Source organism: Pleurodeles waltl, chromosome 2_1 (assembly GCF_031143425.1).
Source record: "Pleurodeles waltl isolate 20211129_DDA chromosome 2_1, aPleWal1.hap1.20221129, whole genome shotgun sequence".
Lineage (NCBI taxonomy): Eukaryota > Metazoa > Chordata > Amphibia > Caudata > Salamandridae > Pleurodeles > Pleurodeles waltl.
Window position 1 is genome coordinate 888,481,599 of NC_090438.1, and position 22,670 is coordinate 888,504,268.

At 47.0% G+C, this 22,670-nt stretch overlaps 1 protein-coding gene across 1 annotated transcript in view; it reads right to left on the reverse strand.

Annotated features, from left to right (window-relative positions):
• CARMIL1 (capping protein regulator and myosin 1 linker 1) overlaps nucleotides 1-22,670 on the reverse strand; it is a 993,695-nt gene that overhangs the window by 296,689 nt on the left and 674,336 nt on the right. The window contains exon 24 of the mRNA XM_069218803.1: nucleotides 8,126-8,224. Coding sequence (XP_069074904.1) covers nucleotides 8,126-8,224 — 99 coding nt within the window. The remainder of the gene's footprint in view (nucleotides 1-8,125; nucleotides 8,225-22,670) is intronic.

Here is a 22,670-nt window from a genome sequence, read left to right on the forward strand (position 1 = left end):
TTTAACTTCCCCATACTTTGTGCATCGAAAGCCTGGACTGATTTCTGATAGGACAAAACTGAGGGACATTTATGAGAACCAAGTTGAACTGATCATAGGCATTTTGGAGCTATTTTGGCTGTGAGGTATCAGTGGAAGACGTTTATGGCATTTCAGTTTAAACTATTTCTTTTCAGTTAATAAGGTATTACCTCTTTCTTCCGCCGATCTGTCTAGAATTAGTGTTTTGGACCCCTTGTGTTCTGAAACACAGGTCGGCAGACTTACCTCTATTGTGCTAGTGATGAACAAGCTATTTACCTTTGGTAATACCTTATCTGGTAGAGACAATATCTAGATGCAGATTATTTACCTCTGAATTCTTCCCAGGCACCAGACTGGATCTGGAAGATTTTTCTGAGCAGTAACCCTGCACACCATGAGGTGGTGTCGATTGCCTCCGATTCCATCACTGGTATCATCCACGCCAGGAATGACATCGCAATTCCTATATAGGCACCACCTCAGCGTGCTGATGTCAGTTTCTTTTCACAACTTTCCACCCCACAACCACAGTGCCATTAAGAAACTGACTACTGGTGCGTCAAAACTAAGGCCCTGAAAAGGAAGTCCCTGCCACAAGAAATCAGTTCCCAGAGCATGGAGGATGGGTCAGTCGATAAGGAATCTGCAACTAGATATTTTCTCTACCAGATAAGGTGTTACTGAAAGTAAGTAAGTTGTTCATCTGATAGAGACTTCTAGCTGCAGATTCCTTACCTCTGAACAGATACTCAAGCAATAGCATCTCTGAAGGTGGGTCTGCGACCCAAGTTCATACTAGAAGATCCTGCAGGAAAAGTACCCGTCCCAACAGACTTGACTGTACAGGGACTGGTGTTTGGTAAGCATGTGTAGAGATGCCCATGTTGCCACCTGACAGATGTCAAGGACTGGAACTCCATGTGCTAACGCAATAGTTGAAGCTGTAGCTTGGGTAGAATGAGCACGCAAACCCACAGAAGATTGCTTTTTGGTCAGTGCGAAGCACATCTTTATGCTGAGAACGACCCATCGGAGATCATCTGCACTGCCTGACCTTTCTTTGCACCCACATAACCTACAAAGAGTTTGTTATCCACTTGGGAATCTTTTGCACAGTCAAGGCACAATGTCAAAGTTCGTTTTTTTCCAGGCAGTAACTCTCCTCTCCCTTGAAGGATGTGACGGTGTGTAAAGGTAGGCAAAGTGATGGACTGACCTATATGAAAGGGGGTAACCACCTTTGGCAGAGAGGAGACCCTAGTGCAGAGCACCTCTTTGTCAGGATAGATGGGAAGGTAGGGCAGCTTAGGTGACAACGCCTGCAGCTCACTCACCGTGTGGGCAGAGGTAATAGCCACAAGGAAGGCTGCTTTCAAAGTGAGAAGCCTAAGAGAACAATTGTGGAGCTGCTCACAAGGAACGCACATCAGAAATGTTAAAACTAAATTCAGATTCCATTGGGGCATAATGGATGGGGATCGAGGAAAGAGAAGTGTAAGACGTTTGAGAAACCTATGCATAACAAGGGGTTTCAACAAAGAAGATTGATCAGGCAACCTTAAAAAAGCAGACATAGCAGACAAATAACCTTTAACAGTGCCCATAGGGGAGCCTTGCTGAGCCAGGGAAAGGATGAACAACAGGACCTCAGAAAGAGGGGTACAACGGGGGTCAACAGACTAGTATGTGCAACATGCCACAAATTTCCTCCAACTACGTTTTGGTGGAGGAACACCTGGATGCCAAGATTACGTTACAGACTTTGTGAGGAAGGTCAAAAGCTGTCAACTGTGTCCGCTCAATTTCCATGCAAGAAGGCAGGGAGTGGACAGGTTTGAGTGCTGAACCCTGCTGCTCCGGCAGAAGATACTCCAAAGGGACAGTCTAATCGGAGGATCAATGGATATGCTTAAAAGGATTAATTGGGATCGGTCATTGTTGATCTTCTAGAGAACTCTGGGCAGAAGTGGTATGGGTGGAAAGGCGCACAGGAGGCCTGAGAAGAGTGTCTCCGAGCGATGCCAACTTGGGCACTCCAACTGACATTGTGGGCTCTCTGCGGAGGCAAACAGATCTAACCAAGGGTCTCCCCACTGCTGAAAGAGACCTTGCGCCACCTCTGGATGGAGATGCTATTCATGATCTGATAGGCATTTTCAGCTGAGTTTGTCCGCTCTGGCGTTCTGAGATCCCACAGGAGGTTGAACCACAAGGGATATTCCCTGCTCTTCCGGCCACATCCAGAGGTACAGAGCCTGCTGACAAAGGGTCCACGATGCCACCCCACCCTGCAGAGTGGGGTGGCGTCCCATCTTGTTGTCCATAAACACCTGCACCCTTGAAAGAGGGATGAAATGCCTTCAATGCCAACCAGATTGCATGGAGCTCCAACAGGTTGTTGTGGAGACTGGACTCTGCCGGAGACCAGATGTCTCTGATCTCCACCTCTTTCAAATGGCTGTCCCATCCCAGGAGTGACGCATCTGTCACTACTGTCAGATCTGGTTGGGGAAGGGAGAGGGATCTGCCTCTGACCCAATCGCAGTTTGTTAACCACCACTGCAGATCTTGTGCAGTCCCCTCCAAGATCTGGGACTTGTTGAGGAGATTTCCCTGATGTTGCACCCACTGAAACTTCAGTGCCTGCATATGCCATCCTACAAGTGTCACTAGCAGGATGCGGGAGGCCATGAGGTCTAGCAGCATCAGAGTCATTTGCACCAAAATCAAGGATAGAGGCTGAAACATCAGTATCATAGCTTGAATATCCTGTACTTGCTGCTCAGGAGGATAAGCCAGAAACTGCACTGTGTCCAAAACAGCTCCAATGAAAGGGAGCATCTGAGAGGGGTCTGGTGTGACTTCCACACATTTATAGTAAACCCCAGTGAGTGCAGGAGGTTCGCCTTAGTCTGGAGATGGGCGACAACAGCCTGGGGTGAGCCTGCCTTCAACAGCCAGTCGTCGAGATAGGGGAAGATTGAAACCCCTGATCTGTGCAGATAAGCTGCAATCACCGCCATCACATGGTGAACACGTGAAGGGTGCTGGTTAAACCAAAGGGGGAGCAGGGGGAACTAAAAGTGCTTGTGGCCTACTGAGAACCGCAAGTAACATCTGTGGGTAGGCAAGGCAGGAATATGGAAATAAGCATCCTGTAAGTCCAATGCTACCATGCAGTCTCCCGGGTCCAGGTCAGATAGAGGAAGAGATTGGGGGATTTAAGGTCTAGGATAAAGTGGAGGCCCTTGTCTTTTTTGGGTACCAGAAAGTAACAGGAATAGCAAAAACAACCAACTTCTGGCACAGGAACCCTCTTTATGGCTCTCTGGGCCAATAGAACTGTAACTTTCTTGAGAAGACGAGATAAATGATCCTCCATCATTCGATCGTAGGATGGTGGCATAGATGGAGGGGTAGTCTCGAAGTGGAGGATGTGATCCCTTCGGACAATCTGCAAAGCCCATATGTCTGATGTGATGGATTGGCAGCGGAGCAGGTGATCCTGCCTCCGACTTGCCCTTGATGGTGAGTCAGACTAGGAAGGCTAAGAGGCTGCTGCAGGGGGAGGGGGCAATGACGCACTGGCAAGACCGCTGGCCACGCAGTATGCGTGGTATGGTGGCTGGCTGGAAATGGACTTTGTTGGAGGCCACTTCTGTAGCCACAAAAAAAGGTGAAAGGCAGACTGAGGGGGACGCGGGGCCACCTAGCCATAGCACAAGAATCCTTGAAGTTCTTGAGCAGAGTCTGCCTTGTCTCCAAAGCGACAGGTGCCATCAAAGGGCATGTTCATTAAAGTAGCCTGGACATCCCCTGAAAAACCTGATGTCCTCAGCCAAGTGTGGGGCCTCTAGGGCCACTGTCAACAAAACCACTCTGCCTAGTGAGTTGGTTGTGTTCAGACAGCAATGGCTGGTGAAATGCACTGCATTTCTCCCATCAGCAACTGCCTGAGAGAGTATATTCCGGGCCTCCTCCTGGACCTGTGGAGACACTTGAGCGGTTGGAATACAGACCATAGGTGCTTCCACTGGTTGTACCCTTTGGAGTTAGTGTGACTATAAGGGGCAACCCCCTCTCTGTTATCTCCCAGACCAGAGGCTATCCGCCTTTTCTTGCAGGGCCTCCCCCAAAACAAAATGTTCAGGTAGGCCAGACATTTATTTATTTAACTTGAGCACTTTTCATGTTATCAAGCATGCTTTCATGCTCCTTGTCCTATAGGGATTCCCGACCCTGACGAATGCCCCAGACCATCCAGCTCTTAGTGCGGGCAGAAACTTGTTAGTCCCTTACTTTTAGACTCCGTGAGTCATCATTCTCAACAGAGTCCTTACCCTAGTTTTTATTCTTACCTACAAACACCTATATTAAATAATCTCCAAACGAAACAGGTGATTTGTAAGGTCATTTTATTCACCAATTCTTTATCTGGATCCCTTGTACTATCCAGCTAGATTTAATTTCAGCACTCCCTCAACAGTTCTTTTAACAACAAGGTTGAGTCTGCCCAGGTAGTATCATCTCACCTGGGTGAGGCTAGGTGGTCAAATGATGAAGCATGACACTATAATGTGTGCGAGACCACCTAGTCCGTAAAGGGAACTTCCTCAAAAGGCACAGCCACTTCCTACATCCATCCCTACCTGGAAAATACGGGCCCAACTAACGCTTCCTGAACAGGGCCTAACAGTCCAGTTCCTTCCAGTTACACCCCACACCTTTTGTGTATTTACGATTTTGTAGCCAAAACAGGAGCATGTGTGGGGTTGAGCCACTCCAGACACTCTCTTTTTGTGTTTCAAAAAGAGACACTTGCATAATCATATCCCACAGCGGGTCCAAAAGGTATGCAGTGTTCATGGGCCGCAATGCTAGTGGAAGAAAAAGTCTTGTGTGTGTACAGCCTTTTGGATTCTCTATCCAGGGGTGTGGAAGGGAACGCACCACGGGAAGTGGAGTCTTGGATAACCAAGCTCTCAGGGGTGGGGTGTTGCGCCAGAAAATGTGGGTCCCTTGGAGTGGGGCAATGGCGGCGGGCAATTGTTCTGTTCACAGCAGTCCCTTTTCTGGGTTTGGACAAGGTACCCAGTAGGACATCCATGAGGGCTTCATTAAGGGGAAGTATGGGTTCTGAGGAGAAAGATTAAGGATGAAGCAACTCTGTCAGGAGGTTAGTTCTGACTGCAACCAAAGGCAACTCAAGGTGCAGGACCTCAGAAGCTCTTCTCATCACCATGGAATAGCAAGCTCCCTCCTCCATAGCCACGATAGGGGGAGAAAGCATGCTTCTATCTGGAGAAGTATCCAGCCAGTTGGCTTTATCCAAGTCTGTATGTCAGTTCATAGGGTCTTGAAGCTGGTAATCTAGAGGGTCCCGTGACCCCTCCCATTCCTCACCGTAACTTAGAACATAACAAGTGTGCTCATGTTCCGACATAGGAGGCAAGGCTTCTGCCTGCGTCGGTGTTGTACGATGCCCATCCAGCTCCATGTCGGAATCAGCAATGAGAATGGGGATTGTGCTGCCCATATGTGCAAGAGGCTCCAGGAGCGTCAGCATCGGGACTGGCGTCGGGGAAGGTCTGGGTGATATGACAGACGTTGGTCGCCTCCAAGACAGGATCCTTGGGTGCCTCTAGGTGCCAAGGCTGAAGCCACCAGGGTGGAACCAAAAGTGCCCCCTTCAAACTTCGTGGAGCCCGATGGCGCTTCAGCAGTTTCAAACTCCCCAATAATGAGGCGCATGACCTCACAAAACTCTGAGTTGGGCAGGGGTCGCTCTGGCTCCCGACAACTCAGGGAGGCACAGAGTTGGCCAAGAGTCAACCTCTGCAGAGCGAGGCCTAGAAAGCAGACTCTCCCTCATCTAATCAGCCAATGGACAAGGAGAAATTTTAGAATGCTTTGACTTCTTAGACTTCTTCTTGTGCCTCGACTTACCGAATCGCCCAGTCTTCCTCGATGGCATCCTTGATGCACCAGGAGTTGAAAACTCAAAAAGATCTTCTACAAAAAGTAAAAAAAAAGCCAGTAAAAAAATGACTGAGGGGTAACTCTCTTCAGATCAGAGCTAGCTGGAGCAGAAAGAAAATAACTGATGTCAGTGCACCTGGATGGAGTCCTACATAGGACCCACGACATTATATCCAGCGCAAACAACAACAGATGCGGAGATCAATGTCACCTAATGGTGCACAGAGGCACTGCTCAAGAAAAATCTTGGGATCTAGTCTGACGCCTGGGGGAAAATCAAAGGTAAGGAATCTGCAACTAGAAGACTATCAGATACAATAGCTGCTAAACGCCTTGAGCATTCTAGAAAGGTAACTCAGGGTAGCCCCCACTCACTGCTAAAACTTGAACTTGTAAAACTGATCCCCAGGGGACTATACTAGCCAGGGACCCACTTGGAGAGGGGTGCCAAGAACTGAAATAACTCCAAACGCCCCTTGTTAAAAGCGAATACTGCCCTTTATTATTGTCGACGTTCTTAAGTGCATCTCTGAAAAAAGAGTCATTGCTTTTGGGTATTTGCTTGCAGCACTTTGATTCATCAATCAATTAATTTAACTAAAATCGGAGAGGTGTGCTGGGACCCCTACAAGTGCTTTTATTTCGTATGATTGGTTGAAGTTGAATTTTGTACTTCTTTCACAGTTAACCAGTTAGTTTGAGCACTTTTTATGTGTTTTGTAAACTCCTCAAGTGATTTGCTTTTCATTCTCTTAATCCTGCTTGCAGCATTTTACCGCATAAATGTATTGTTTTAATCGTTTTTTAACTCACTTGTATAGTTTTAATTACTTAAAATAAAAATAAAAATAAGAAAGGTATCTTAATGAAATACTGATGCAAAGAAATGTTTAACCTACCAGGAATTTATTCAAACAATCCAATCACAAATTTGCCTAAATGTACGTACAGGAATTAGGGTACTAAAAACACTTCCTGACACCACTGTCAAAATGACCTGCATAGAGGAGCGACAAACCCATCTTACATTACCGTTGAGATTTATGTAAACTAAATGTGGACAGGTAATTTATTTCAACACTGAAAAGGATTGGCATCAACTCTGCCCATTTAGATATGACTCACCATATGTGCCTGGTGTAATTTAGGATGTAAAATCATTAGGGGCTGATCTAGTTTGACGGGCGGACTGCTAGCCCACGGGGTCAGCAGAGCTCTTCGCCTCCAGCTACGCCTTAGGTGCAGGGCCACCCGCCATATTTAGGAATCCACTCTGACAGGCACGTAACTCTGTGCCAGTGCACTTGCCGAATTTCGAGCGAGTGCCACGTTTTGTTTAACTCATTCGTTTTTGTTTTAACAAACAAATTCTAAAAAAGGAAGTTTGTTTGAGAAAAACATGCAGTCAATGGCCGGGAACGTCAGGAAGTTTCATCCCTACGTGTCGTGGCCACTGTTTCTTTCCATGTCAGGGCCTGCCATGCCTTGCAAGGTGGACTCAGTCAAGGAACATGAGTTGTGCTCGCCCACCCCAAATTGAGCAGGGCTAACTCCACTGCAGTCCATCGGTCATTTGGATAAGGGGCCAGCGGGTCAATGGTTTCAACAGCAGAGAATCTGCGGCTTGAGTCATAAACCCAAAAGTTGCCCCGACTTTAAATATAGCGGTGGTAGTACTTCTCTGGTGAACTCTAACTCGCACCTTATTAACCAAAACAACGGTTCTGAATGAGGAATATTCATACTGTAGTTATTTGTGAAAAAATCACTTGTAGGAAAATGTAGTACTTAGTAAGACGTGGCACACTGGGCCAGCTGTGACATGATGGTTACATACATTGGCAATGAGAGCAATTTGTGCTGAAAAGGATAATAACACTGGCCAACATTTTATTATTGTTACACATATTCCACATTTTTTTTTACATTACATCACATTTCACATTACAGATGTTTACAATGTCAGGCACAACAAAATGAAGAGTTTGAGGCCACAATCGCACAATACTTGTCCAAGTGGTAAGTAAAGGTGAGATTAAAACCAATACAAACTCACACGAGGCAAGGCAAGCAGCCTAGCCATCAGACTACATCTACTCCCCACAAGACACTGCACTCTCACCTGCTGAGTGGTACTGGTGACAATGCCCTGCTGCAAACGATACGCTTGCTCCTGCAGGTATTTTCTTGTCTCATGGTTGCGAAGCAAATAGTTTTCTATCTGAAACAAAAATTAAGTAAAATACTCTATGATTCGCAGCTTGGCTGTCTGCTTACAAGCTTCAAACACCATTCTTTCATTTCCAACATTCAATAAAGCGGGGGATGATAGAAAATCGTTGCTCTGTAATAATCCCATTTGAATTAGTTAAGGTTTATTACGTGGGTCTAAGAGCTTGATGTGTGCCAGTGAAGCTTGCATCGATTGTCTGTGCCATAAACAGCACTTAGTGATTTCTCATTGATTTTCCTTCTAGAGTGGATTTCTAGGCCTGATGAACTACAAAGGCAAGTATTCTCCAGCCTGTCTACAAAGGCATTGATCCTAAAGCCCACACTGGCATATTTAATTAAGGTCAGACTGAAAAATATGATCTCTTAAAGAACAATTCATCACATCGCTCTAGCTATTCATGAGCCAAAACCGACACCGTAAACTTTATGCTAAACTACTGTAGTCAAGTTAAGATGATGAGAAGGGGATGATCATTTGCGATCGAATTGAACATTTAAGAGACCCAAGGATGCAAATAAGGAACATTTTACTGCTTGTGCTAATAGCTTACCACATTCTGAAGAGAAATGGTCATGATTCTTATTAAGTACAATAAAAAAAGTCCAAAAAAGTATTGTACTTCAAATTTACGAAGTCCAAGGTAAGAGAGAAGACTGCGAAGACTGTGGTGAACAACTGCAACATCATAACTTTGCAGTTACTTACAAACATTTGCAATGGCCTTTTACATCTAATTTGTGTACTTACCATGAGAACCAAAGGCACAAGCAACTTTAACAATACATAATCATAGCCATCTATCACAGTGTGTCTGAATCTAACACCAAAATGCCAAGCCATATTCCAATGGTTCGTAGAGCTTCTCGCAATACCTTCTCCTGTCCCCGACTTTCCAACACCACTGAGCAGAAGTGGGGCTGGGAACCATGTCCTTAAGAGGATGCAGACTAGTTCTTGGTATATCGTCTCCAAGCTCTTCGGGTGACATCTGCAAAGAATCCTGAACACAACACTATGGCCGCGGAGGGAGGCATGACCATGTCACTGCTTAAACACATCTCACCAGCAAAGGCAGCTCAGATGGATGTCTACAGACCGTAAAGCAACAGATGAGACCTGCTAAGTGGCCCTTCTGATACTCTATGCCAAAAGCCTTCATGGTCTCTGACTACTAGTAAGGATGCCCAAACATCTGCCCCAGGATGATCGTCTTTAGCCAGCATGCAGTATGACTCATCCACCAATTACTGAAAAGCACCATCTGAATATAAATGATGTAACAATTAAAACATCCATATTATTAAAAGGAAATCATGCACTTAAACCTATCACATATTTCAGAAGCACAAAAAAAATTCTACTCAAGAGATTTTTTTTAATTTGGAGGAAAACTGGCACAGCAATCACTATAGCATTGCCTGTCGTCTTTGCAATTGGCAGTGTACCAATCTGACTAAATAGTAATTGTAACAAGGAAGGGGATGCCACGTACGATCGTTTCAATGCAGTTTCTCAGCACAATGTCATGCATGATAGAATCCACCTGGAACCATTTGTTGAATTACAGATTCTTGCATTCATGTCAAATAATTCTGCCTTTATTCATGCAGTACAGAGTACAATTTTAGCACGTTTTCATCCAAGTGGGAACATAAGCAAAGTCATAATTGCTGATCTCATATAAGTAGGCCATTAATTAGCCCATGCTTGTCTTTTTTTAGCAATGACTGTTCCATGCAGTCTCGCGTTTTTAACAGGTTGTTTTCAGAAATATAACTAGTCACGGGGACAGAGACCAGGTAGTGTTTGTTCTTTTGCTAACAGTGACAGTTCTAAGTTCTAATGATCTCACTTCCTCCTCTACTATTATTGTGCTGAAGTGACGTCAATGTTTCCACTTAGATATCAAAAATGTTTATTTGCCAATGTATTTATAATTATCTTACAAATGGAAAAAAGACCCTGCTAGTGTAGTCATTTATAGTACACATGTAGGTATGCAGAATGTATATGCTATTACCCTTGTTCGCCTAGCAAAAGCTTGAGTTATGGTTAGTGTATCTAACCATAAATGGCGCATTTCAGTGGTTTTTGTTAGTTTTTTTAGGTTTTATCTTGCAATCATGACAGCACGTAACTGCGCTTTTTCAGTGAATATCTGAGGGTTTTTTTAAAAGCATGTTATGATCCTAACATAAATCCTAACCATAACTTCACTTTAATCTTTGTACATTTCAGTGAATGTTTGAGTTTTTTGATCATAAACAACACCCAACAGTTATTTACGCTTGGCTCCCTGTGTATGTCCCATCTCTGTAACGCATGGCCTTTAGCCATGTGTAGTGAGGGTTGGCTTCAAGCCAGGCTCTTTAGCAGTGAACAGCGAGGATTGGCTGATGGGTGTGGTTGACCACAGTCAGCCACAGTCCAACACCTCTGCTGTGCATGGCTGAAGGACATGTGCAGCGAAGGTGGACCGTAGGGCCTGGTTCATGGCTAGGCCCTGAACATAACCCTTGGCGGGCAATCAACACCATTAGCCTATGGCCTTTGGCCCGAGCACAACAGGGGTTAGCCACAGGTTCTGTCCTATGGGCTGGCTCTACACCCTTACTGCTACAGGTAGGCAATTCAAGGTACGGATTATTTGGTTGTTCATTTTACTTGTTTGTTGTCCATTTATTTCCTTTTTTGATTTATAAATTACATTGTTTTGGTTCCTTTAGTGAACCTTTTTTGGGGTTTCTCAAATTAACCCTTTTTTTTAGTAGACTACCTTTTTTGAGGGTTTAAACTGCCTTTGTATATTATTTTTAATGTTTTAAGCTTTTTTACAATAACTTATTTTTTACAGTCAAACTATAAGTCACTTAGGCTTACGAAAAACCCTTTGTAGTGCTTTTTCACTTAACTAGTGAGGAATAAAGAGATGAGGCACCAATTTTGCTCTTCAGAGCAGATTTACTCTTCTACAATTCATGCATAGTAGCGCATGCAATGTCTGTGTAGGTTCAGACTTTCCTTTTTTTTGCTTGCAGCAATATCAGGAGCCACGTCCTCTTCCTATAGCTCCTCCTACTGTCGTCTTTGGACCCCGGCACTGGAACATGAGGAGGGATGCATTGCTTCCAGACGTCTTATCATCTCTGTAGTGTCAAATGAATACATTCCAGGGTTTCCTCTTTGTAAAACGTAATCATCCAGGGTAGAGGTCACCTTTCTTGCATTTTTTTCCACCTACTGCATGGGTGAGATACTACAATGCGAAAGACTCAAATGGTGACCAATCAGCAAATCTGAAAGTATTTGGAACCTTGTCAAGATCACAGGCCTAATGCTTTGCAGGCAGTGGTTGAGCAGTGGAGTTATAACTGTGGCTACCCGGTCCCTGAGGCAATGTGGCATCGTGGAAAGAGCAGTATTACAGTCAGGGCCGGCTTTAGGGTGGTGCGACTGGTGCAGGTGAACTGGGCACTGACATGAAGGGGGGCACTGACCTTAGATGGGGGGGGGGTGCTGTGTTTAGCAATCCCTTACGATTGAAAAACACCTTCTACAGAGTTCCTTGTGCTTCCAGCTTTCAGGCAGGCTCTGAAGAGGAGGTCCTGGAGGGGTGTATGGGGGCAAACAAAAATTGTCGCACCGGACACCACCAAAGTTATAGCCTGTCCTGATTACAGCAGCAGATGCGCTGTGTGGAGAACACAATTAAAAATGGAGTTAGTCTAAGGATACAAAACTAGTTTGCTGAATTTATGAACTGACTGCCATGCTGCTGCTTCTGAGGGACTCCATTCCCCAAAAACCCTCTCAGAGCCCTGCAGGAGGAGGTGCTACATTGAGGAGATGCGCTGTTAAGCGCTCAATCTATCAATCAATCAATCAATAAATATTCGTAAAGCATGGCTACTCACCGTGAGGGTCTCAAGGTGCTGGGGGGGGCCTCATCCAAAGAGCCAAGTCTTGAGGTTCTTCAGGAAGATGGTGAGTGTCAAGCTTTGTCTGAGGTGCAGCAGGAGGTTGTTCCAGCTCTTTGCTGCAATGTAGGTGATAGATCGCCCTCCGGTGGTGGTTTTGCAGATGCGAGAGATGGTGGCCAGGGCCATCTGGGCAGAGCAGAGGGATTTGGTGGGGTGTGGAAGGAGACACAGTGGTTCAGGTAGGCTGGTCCTGCGTTGTGTATGGCCTTGTATGTGTGGGTGAGAAGCTTGAAGGTGATTCGCTTCTCGACCGGTAGCCAGTGGAAGGTCCTCAGGTGTTGGGAGATGTGTTCTCGGCGAAGGAGGTCCAGAATAAGTTTGGCGGCGGTGTTCTGGATGAGGTGAAGTTTTCTGATGTTCCTCGTTGAGGTGCCAGTGTAGAGGGCATTGCTGTAGTCGAGCTTGCTTGTGACTAAGGCGTGGGTGACTGTCCTGCAACAGTCTGCTGGGATCCATCTGAAGATCTTCCGAAGTTTGCGCCATGTGTGCCAGCAGCAGGAGACAACAGAGTTTACCTGGCGGGTCATGGATAGGGAGGAGTCGAGGATGATTCATAAGCGCTCCATTCACCTGTGGTGCAGGACACTGTGACTGCCACGCTGCTGCTTCTGAGGGACTGTATTCCCCAGAAACAATCTCAGAGCCCAGGAAGAGGAGGGACTCCTCTGAGAAGATGCGCTGTTAAGCGCCAGTCACCAATGGCATGGGATGCACGTGGGACACACCCGGATGAAAACCACGCCAACAATAGGCCCATCCGGGGCTATCCGAGCCCAGGTAGGACCAGAACAGATCTAGCATCTCCTATTAAGATTTGCTTTGAGCTAATGAGAAAATGGAAAACAATTGTCCCTCTTGGGCCGTCTTTGTTGAAAGACACGGATATGTTCAAGCCCACTTAGGGTAAGTCCAGTATGTTATCCTTTTTTGTCATCAGCAGTAGGGGCCCTCAATGAAGAGATTACAAATGCAGAGGAGGAGCTGGCTCTCCATGTGTATGGTGGACATGATATTTCTAACCTTGGCCTGGTTTCCGCTGTTTGTCGTAGTACTCACAGTTTCAGGTCATCCCCTGAGAATGCCATTGCTGCAGTTTTAGCAAACACTAGAGAACTGCCTCCTCACTGCAGTGCCAACACAGATGGTCCACGAAGTAGTCCATCAGGCCTGCTCAGAAGTAGCTTTTTCTAATGAAGAGGTTGTTTCATGCCCCTGGCCCAGAAGGACTGGTCTTCTCCTAAAGCTAAACCTCTAATGGTGTGAAGTGTTTGGATGATCCATTGGAGATTGTGACTAATAACAAGGTTCATATCCTTCTGGACAAACCGTATCTAAAGGTTGAGTTACTTATCATGGGTCTCTTTGCTCAATAAAACCAAGACAGTTGCTATAAGACTCAATCAGTCTCGGCCATCAGGAGAAGGTAAAAGTGCATGCCCAGAATAGGCCTGATGTTCTGTCCCCAACCATGGAAGCAGCTCATGTTAACTTAACTAACGAGGAATGTAACCAGGGGTCCACTTAGAGTGCAAAGTGAAGTTGGTCAACCAGGCAGGAGGTCTTAGCTAAATCCAGCTCCTGAACAATATGGTAGACAAGATGACAGATGGAGTGGCTTTTCTTCACAGGCCTTCCAAAAGAATGTATTCAAACCACCGTCCTCCCTTCAGATGTGTCAGAAGTTGCATGTAAGGGACTCTGTTACTTATGGCCTAAATTATTCCTCAATTGTAAACTCAGGAATTATCACTGATCTATCTCCCGAGGCTCCTGCCTATGTGGCTTTTTTAGGAAATGTTCCACCACTGAAGTCCAGCACACCAGAAGGGAAACACCCTGAATGGCGACGCCGGAACAACGAGGTCGTGGGCAACAAAAGCGGAACAACACTTTCGTTAACCACGACTTCGTTGTTTTGTGCCTTAACCACGCATGTGCTGAACAACGCACATGCGTGGTTAAGGCACAAAACAAGGGAGTCGGCTGAGGAGGACGATGCGACGAGTCAGGTAAGTGGGGCGGGAGCGGGGGGTCGGGGTATTTTTTGTTTTGAGGGCGGGGTGGGGGGTCAGGGTATTTTTAGTTTTAGGGTGGGGGTTCGGGGTTTTAGTTTTAGGGAAGGGGCGTCAGGCGGTTTAGGGGCAGGGGAGGGAGGGGTATTTTTAGTTTTAGGGGCGGGGGGTCGGGGTATTTTAGTTTTAGGGGCGGGGTGGGGGTTCGGGATATTTTTAGTTTTAGGGGCGGAGGTGGGGGGTTGGGGTTTTAGCTTTAGGGCAGGGGGCGTCGGGCGGTTTAGGTTTAGGGCGGGGGGTATTTTTAGTTTTAGGGGCGATGGTGGGGGGTCGGGGTATTTTTACTTTTAAGGGGTGGGGGTCGGGCGGTTTAGGTTTGGGGAGGGGTATTTTTAGTTTTAGGGGCGGGGTGGGGGGTCGGGTATTTTTAGTATTTGGGGGTGGGGGTCGGGTGGTTTAGGTTTTTAGGGGTGGGGTGGGGGATTGGGGTGGTTTAGGTTTTAGGGGTGGGGTTGGGGTGGTTTTAGGGGCGGGTGAAGGGTTGCGGTAATTTTAGAGTTGGGGGTTGGGGTGGTTTTAGGGGTGGGTTGGGGGTCGGGTAATTTTAGGGGTGGGGTGGGGGGTTGGGGGGCTCGGGTAGTTTTAGGGGCAGCGTGTTGGGGTCGTTTTAGGTTTTAGGGGTGGGGGTTGCGGTAGTTTAGGTTTTAGGGATGGGGTGGGGGTTGGGATTGTTTTAGGGGTGAGGGTTGGGGTGGTTTTAGGTTTTAGGGGTGGGTTGGGTAATTTTAGGGGCGGGTGGGGGGTTGGGGAGGGGGTTAGGTTTTAGGGGCAGGGTGGGGGGCTCGAGGTATTTTTAGGGGCGGGTGGTTTTAGGTTTTAGGGGTGGGGGTTGGGGTACTTTAGGTTTCAGGGATGGGGTGGGGGTTGGGGTTGTTTTAGGTTTTGGGGGTAGGGTGGGGGTTGCAGTAATTTTAGTGGCGAGGTGGGGGTTGGGGTAGTTTTAGGGGCAAGGGTGGGGGTTGGCGTGGTTTTAGGGGAGGGGGTGGGGTGGTCGGAGTAATTTTTAGGGCTGGGGGTGGGGGGTCCGGAGGCACGCATGCTGGAACCATGCATGCCTATCACTAATGCCTTTACAACAAAAAATCGTAGTTAAGGCATTCGTGGTAAAGGCATTAGTGGTAACAACGCAGTCATTGTTCCGACCTAGTTGTTCAGGCATGTGTTGTTCCAGCATGCGTTGTTCCGACATACATTCCACCAGAAAGCTATATGCAACATAAAAAGGTTACTCGTTGGATATGGTTGCATTCCACTCTGGGGAGTAATACCTACAAACGGATAAACATGATAAGAAGTGTGAGTTGGTTTGGGAAAGGCACCAAAAAGCTACTTACTGGTGACTGTGTGGTGATCAATTTTAACAAGCCCAGATTAGTGGCCTGTGTTCTGGCATCTATAAGCCTGTCCACGTCAGTAAACCTTCATCTATATTGGCCCTTGCATTGGGTTATTTTTATAGTCCTGAGGTGGTGTGTTCGGCATTTTGGCAGCCAACAAGTCACTATAATAATTCCTAGGAGAAGTGCTCCTGAGCCTTTTCTAATGAAGACATCTAAAAGATATGCGCCACTGAGTTCCCTGGATCTTTATGCCTGACTCAAGTCACAAGAATCATCCTGTGAAGCCAACCAGGAACTTGCCACTTCTACCTTTGGTGGGCTTTCTATAATTAAATCCCAGGAACTCATACTTATAAGTGGGAATACTGCAGGTCTTGTGGCTAAGATCAAGGACATGAATTGGCTTAACTTTATCATGAGTTATAGTGTGATTTGTTTACAGAAGACATGGGCAACATCAATTTTGTTTTTGGGAACGGTATAAATCCTTCTTTGTTCCTGCAACTGAGTCATGCTTGGGCAGGGCTAAAGGTGGCCTGGCAACTTTTATTTCTTTAGCCGTTAAAAGAAAGATTGAGGAGATTTGATTACAGGTGTTCCCTCATTACAGGCGTTAAGCATTTCTTTCACTAGTGCACCAAAATTAACATAGTTACATTTCCAGAATGCCAAAACTCCCCATCATAATACAGTTAATCTCCACACCCTGGGTTCTAGCAAGCTTGAGGGGATGAAGAGTGCTGCTGCTTATATAATCTGGAAACTGGAGTTCAATATTCATTTGTGTGGGAGTCCTCAAGTTGCTTCAAGAAAGACCCCAAGATGTGGGCTTCTGGAAGGTCTACATAAGGATCACACCAGTGAAGGGGATTTGTTAAATGCCGTTATAAATGAGTTCAATCATGGTTTTTCCCTTGATAAAATGGTCTTTTCCAAGACTTCATGTGTTCCTACAACCTGCACCGGCAGTGGCAGCACCTCTATAACAGATTTTGGGTTTGTTTTAGCCTCCTTGTTTCTTTAGATCAATGATATAACAGTTCTGCAGAGCCCACAAAGTCATCACAACTCAGTTTGTCCTTCCCTGGGATGGTCGCAAATAGTTATTGTGGGAACACAAGGGGACAACAATGAACAGGCAGTGATCAACCAGGGCAGAAGACTTAGGTGGACATAGGTGGCTCGTTAGAGTTTTAAACAGACCTCGTTTTCTAGCTGTGCAAATTAGTTCTCTACTTGTTTAGACATTGAATCCCCTCATAGGGAACTTTTAGGGGCTTCCACGAGTATATCTCAAAAAGGATCGGACTTCCTCAGCTTGCCAGCTGTAACTAACACCAAGTCTGCACGCAAATGGTTTGATAGAGGATAGAGGCACTTCATAGATTAAAGAGAGCCCTGAAAACTAAGCATAGAGATACAGCATCTATGGCGCTGCTGGAGCAGGAATCTCAGTAAAATATCAATTTACAAGGCAAAGCTTACCAACTAATCAGAGAGAGATTGCAGAATCTTAGGCCAATGGACCTTTGACATTAGATGAGATTAACCAAGAACTGTACACCAATTAAATAATCATCACAAGGTATTGTTTTCAGTCTCTAATGAGAGATGGTGTGAGTTTAAAGGATAAGTAATTACCTTCGTTAACACCTTATCTGGTAGAGACAACATCTAGTTGCAGATTCCTTACTTCAGAATTTCCCCCAGGCGTCAGTCTGGATCAGGAGATTTTTCTCGAGCAGTACCTCTGTGTGCCGTTAGGTAGGGTCGATCGGCTCCATGTCAGCTGACGGTGCAATACTGTTGACATTGTGCTTTCTCTGCAAAGGCGATCAGATCTAACCAAGGCTCTCCCCACTGCTGAAAAAGACCTTGCGCCAGCTCCAGATAGAGACTCCACTATTGATTGACCAAGCATTTTCGGCTAAGTTCGTCTGCTCTGACATTCAGAGAGCCGGTAAGATGTTGAACAATGAGGGAAATGCCCTGATGTTCCTGCCACATCCAGATGAGCAGAGTCTTCTGACAAAGTGTCCACAACCCCAACCGGCTCTGCTTCATGCAGTACCACATGGCGGTGATGTTGTCTGTGAACACCTGCACTACCTTCCCCTTGAGAGAGGAAAGAAATGCTTTCAATGCTAGTCTGATTGCTCGGAGCTCCAACAGTTTGATGTGGAATCCATACTCCACCAGAGACCAGATGCCTCTGCTCTCCGCCTCTCCAGATGACCTCCCCAGCCCAGGAGTGATGCATCTGTCACTACTGACAGCTATTGATGGGGAAGGTAGAGGGACGTCCCTCTGACCTAACTGTGGTTCTTTAGCCAACACTGCCTATCTTGGATAGTTCCCTTCGAAGGGACCATGTCTGATGTCTGAGAGATTCCCCTGATGCTACGTCCATTGAAACCTCTATTCCCACTGCAGAGCCTGTATATGCCGCCTGGCATAATTCACCAACAGGATGCAGGAGGCAACGAGGCCCAGCAGCTTCAGAGTCATTCTCACCAAAATACAGGATAGAGGCTGAAACATCGGTATCATAGCCTGAATATCCTGTTCTCACCGCTCGGGAGAATAAGCCTAGAAGTGCACTGTGTCCAGAACAGCTCCGATAAAAGGGAGCATCTGAGAGGGAGTCAGGTGTGACTTTGGCTTCTTTATAGTGAACCCCAGCGAATGCAGGAGGTCCACTGTAGTCTGGAAGTGGGAGACAACAATCTGAGATGAGCCCGCTTTCAACAGCCAGATATCGAGGTAAGGGATGACTGAAACCCTCGACCTGTGCAGATGAGCTGCAGCCACCGCCATCACCTTGGTGAACACCAGAGAGATACTGGTAAAAAGGCCAAAGGGGAGTACAGTGAACTGAAAGTGTGTGTGACTTAATGTGAACTGCAAGTAATGTCTGTGGACAGGCAGGTTGGGAATATGGAAATAAGCGGCCTGCAAGTCCAATGCTGCCATCCAGTCTCCTGGGTCTAGGGCAGATAGAACCTAAGCCAGTGTGAGCATTTTGAACATCTCCTTCTTGAGGAAGAGATCGAGGGACTGAAGGTAAAGGAGAGAGGGAGGCCCTTGTCCTTTTTGGATATTAGAAAGTAGTGGGAATAACAACCACTACTTCTGGCACAGGCACCGTCTCTATGGCTCCCTTGGTGAAGAGAGGCGCAACTTCCTCTCAGAGAAGTGCCAAGTGATCCTCCATCATTCGATCGTAGGACGGTGGCATGGATGGAGGGGTTGTTTTGAATGGAAGGGAGCAGCCCCTTTGGACTATCTGCAAAACCCACCTGTCTGACGTAGATGGACTGCCAGCAGAGCAGGTAATGGCGGATCCTGTATCCGACTGGTCCCTGGTAGGTAAGTGTCAGACTAGGAAGGTCTGGAGGCAGCTGCAGGTTGGGGGGGGGGGGGGTTAGAATGGCCAGACTGTTGACTCCTTGATTCACGAGGGCATTGTATCCCACATCCTTGGCCACGTAGAGGCTGGGCAGCATGAGCAGCACAGTGGATGGATGGGAACGGATATGGCTGGGCGCCCCTTTTGTCAGCAGGAAAGGGGCAAAAAGCAGACTGAGGGGATGAAGGTCAGCCGCGAGGCCCAAGGAATTGGCCATAACACAAGAATCCTTGGTGCGTTTGAGCACTGAGCCAGATTTTTCCCCAAAGTGACGGGTTTCCTCAAAGGGTATGTCCATCAGATTGCCTTGGACATCCCCTGAAAAGACAGACATCCTCAACCAGGTGTGGTGCCTAAGAGCCACTGTCGATGCAAGTGCTCTGCCCAGTGAGTTAGTCGTGTCCAATCCACATCAGATCGCAAACTTTGCTGTGTCTCTTCCATCAGCAACCTCTTGGGAGTGTACAGCATGGGCCTCCTCTGGGACCTGTGGCAGCACTTGAGCAACCGTATACCACAGCGTGTGGGAATAATGTCCCAAAAGGCATGTGGTGTTCATGCATGGCAAAGCCAAGCTGGTGGAAGAAAACCTCTTCTTTCCAAGTGTGTCTACCCTCTTGGATTCTCTCCGGGGGTGCAGAAGGAAACACGCTCTGGGAAATGGAGCCTTGTATATCCAATCTCTCAGGGGTAGGGAGTTGCCGGGAGCAGAGCGTTGGCAGGGGGCAATTGCCCTGTTCACAGGATCCCCTGTGCTGGGTTTGGACCAGGTACCCAGTAGGACATCTGTAAGGGCTTCATTGAGGGGAGCAGGGATTCAGATGAAGAAGCTCAATCAATCTATCAATCAGATTTCGTAAAGCACGGCTACTCACCTGTGAGGTTCTCAAGGCACTGGATGGGAGGGGCCTCATCTGAAGAGCCACTTCTTGAGGCTTTTCCTGAAGATGGTGAGCAATGGGTTTTGTCTGAGGTGCAGGCGGAGGTTGTTCCAGCTCTTTGCTGCAATGTAGGTGAAGTATCGTCCTCCAGCGGTGGTTTTACGAATGCAAGGGATGGTGGCCAGGGCCATCTGGGTGGAACGGAGGGATCTAGCGTGGGTGTGGAAGGAGACAGGGTGGTTCAGGAAGGCTGGTTCTGCATTGTTTATGGCCTCGTACGTATGGGTGAGTAGCTTGAAGGTGATTTGTTTCTCAACCGGGAGCCAGTGGAGGGTCCTTAGGTGTTGGGAGATGTGTTCTTGGCATGGGAGGTCCAGGATGAGTTTGGCAGCGGCGTTCTGAATTAGTTTTAGTTTTTTTATGTTTCTAGTCGAGGTGCCGGCGTAGAGGGTATTGCCGAAGTCTAGCTTGCTTGTGACTAAGGTGTGGGTGACTGTCCTGCAACCATCTGCTGTGATCCATCTGAAGATCTTCCGAAGTTTGCGGAGTGTGTGCCAGCAGGAGGAGGCAAATGAGTTTACCTGGCCAGTCATGGATAGGGAAGAGTTGAGGATGTTGCCTAGGTTGCAGGCGTGCTCAGTCTGTGAAGGGGGGGCACTAAGGGATGTGGGCCACCACGAGCTCGAGGCTAAAGCATCTCAGACAGGTTAGTCCTGACTGCCACCGAAGGCAGCTCAAGGTCCAGGACTGCAGCTGCTCTGTGCACCACCATAGAGTATGAAGCACCTTTCCCCACAGCCACGGTAAGAGGAAGAGGAGAAAGCATGCCAATATCTGGGGAGTTGTCCAGTTTACTGGATTCACCCAAGTCCACCTGCCAGTCCAAGCTTGGAGCTGATACTCTAAAGGGTCCAGCGGCCCCTCCCATTCCTCGCCATACCCTAGCCCATAAGAAACAGGATCCGAGATAGGAGGCATGCCTCCTATCGGCACCTGAATTGACGTCGCACAACGTGCATTGGGCCCAATGTCGGAGTCGTGAATGAGGATGGGGATGGCACTAGGAGCGTTGCATCGGGATTGGCGTTGGGGAAGGTCGAGATGGTACGACGAACACCCTCTTGGATTCAAGCATGGATCCATGGGTTCCCCTCTGAGCTGAGGCCAAAGGCATCAGCATGGCACCTGAAAGGGCCACTTCTCACTCTGCGGGGCCCAATGTCACTCCAGAGGTGTTGGACTGCCCAACAATGAGGCGCATGTCTTCATAAAAGTCTTATTTGGGCAGGTGTCGCGCTGGCTCCCAGAATCTCGGTGAGACTTTGAAGTCGGCCCAGGCACAGGCTCTGCAGATGGAGGCTTAGAACGACGACACTCCCGCTCCCTCATCTCATCAGCCAATGGAAGGGGTGAAGTCAAAGAACATTTCACTTTCTTTGACTCTTTTGTGCCTCAACTTACCCAATATCCCAAGGTCTTGGAGTGAGACTGAGACAATGACATAGGGGGACTCCGTAACTGATCCGGGGACCATCCTCTCGACTGAGACCTTGAGTTATGTGGAGTCAAGCATTGGGCCGCCATCAGCTTCACAGACCGCTTCCTCAAAGCCTCCGGATGCACAGCCCGACAGTCTGGAGCATGATTTAGGGTTGCAGTCGCACTCCAAATACCAAAGGCACACGAGGTGCGGATCCGTCACCGACATCGCCTGATGACAGGATCTGCAGGGCTTGAACCCAATCTTCCTAGATGACATCCTTGAAGCACAAGAGTTGTACAACTCGAAAAAACTTCGACAAAAAGTTGAAAATGGCCAGTCAAAAAATAACTGAGGAGTAGCTCTCTTCGCACCAGTGCTGTGTGGTGCAGAAAGAAAATAACTGACATCAGCGTGCTGGGGTGAAACTGATACAGGACCCACAATGTCATATCCAGAGCAGATAACGCCGACAACGGAAGTGGAGCTGATCGACAGCACCTAACGGCATGCAGGGGTACTGCTCGAGAAAAATCTCCAAATCCAAACTGACGCCTGGTGGAGATTATAAGGTAAGGAATCGACAACTAGATGTCTCTATCAGATAGCTTGATCAGTCTTTTCAATAGCACATCTTTATCAAGATCAGCATATGATGCCATCAATATCAATCATTAATCAACAGATCCAAATAAGCAATCAATATATCAGAATACGCGCATTAAGTGTATTCCATGAAGAAAAGAATCCCTATTCTAAAACTAAGGATAGTTTTGGGGAGAACAAGAAAAAGGTGTCAGCCAGAAGCCATAAGGAGCTCCAAATAGAGAAATTAAAGCATGAAGCTTTAGAGTCAAATATCAGTTATCATTCAAAGCAGAACTTCCTGTCAAAAGAGGTTCAGAAAACTCAATATAGTCCCAGAGCAGCATAGATTGAGGCAAATTGCTGTAAGGAGAGGAAGGAGGCCACCTACTCTAGGAACATGCAACTTTATAGACAACATAATCTAAGCCTTTGCAACATGTTTTTTCTTCTTTTTCCAGTCAGCCAATCAGCTTTTGGTGTCTTCATAGGAAATAGAACACTTCATTGTCTTCTCGCTTGGGATACAATAGTCCACAGACAGCAATGCTCAAGTAAATTATTTTATCAACTACCTTTTATAAATCCACGAGGGTTCTCATCATTTGCTTCCCTTAGGAAAACTGCAGTTTAATGTTTAAACTTCAACACAACCTCACTAAAACACAAGCTACTTATTCATTC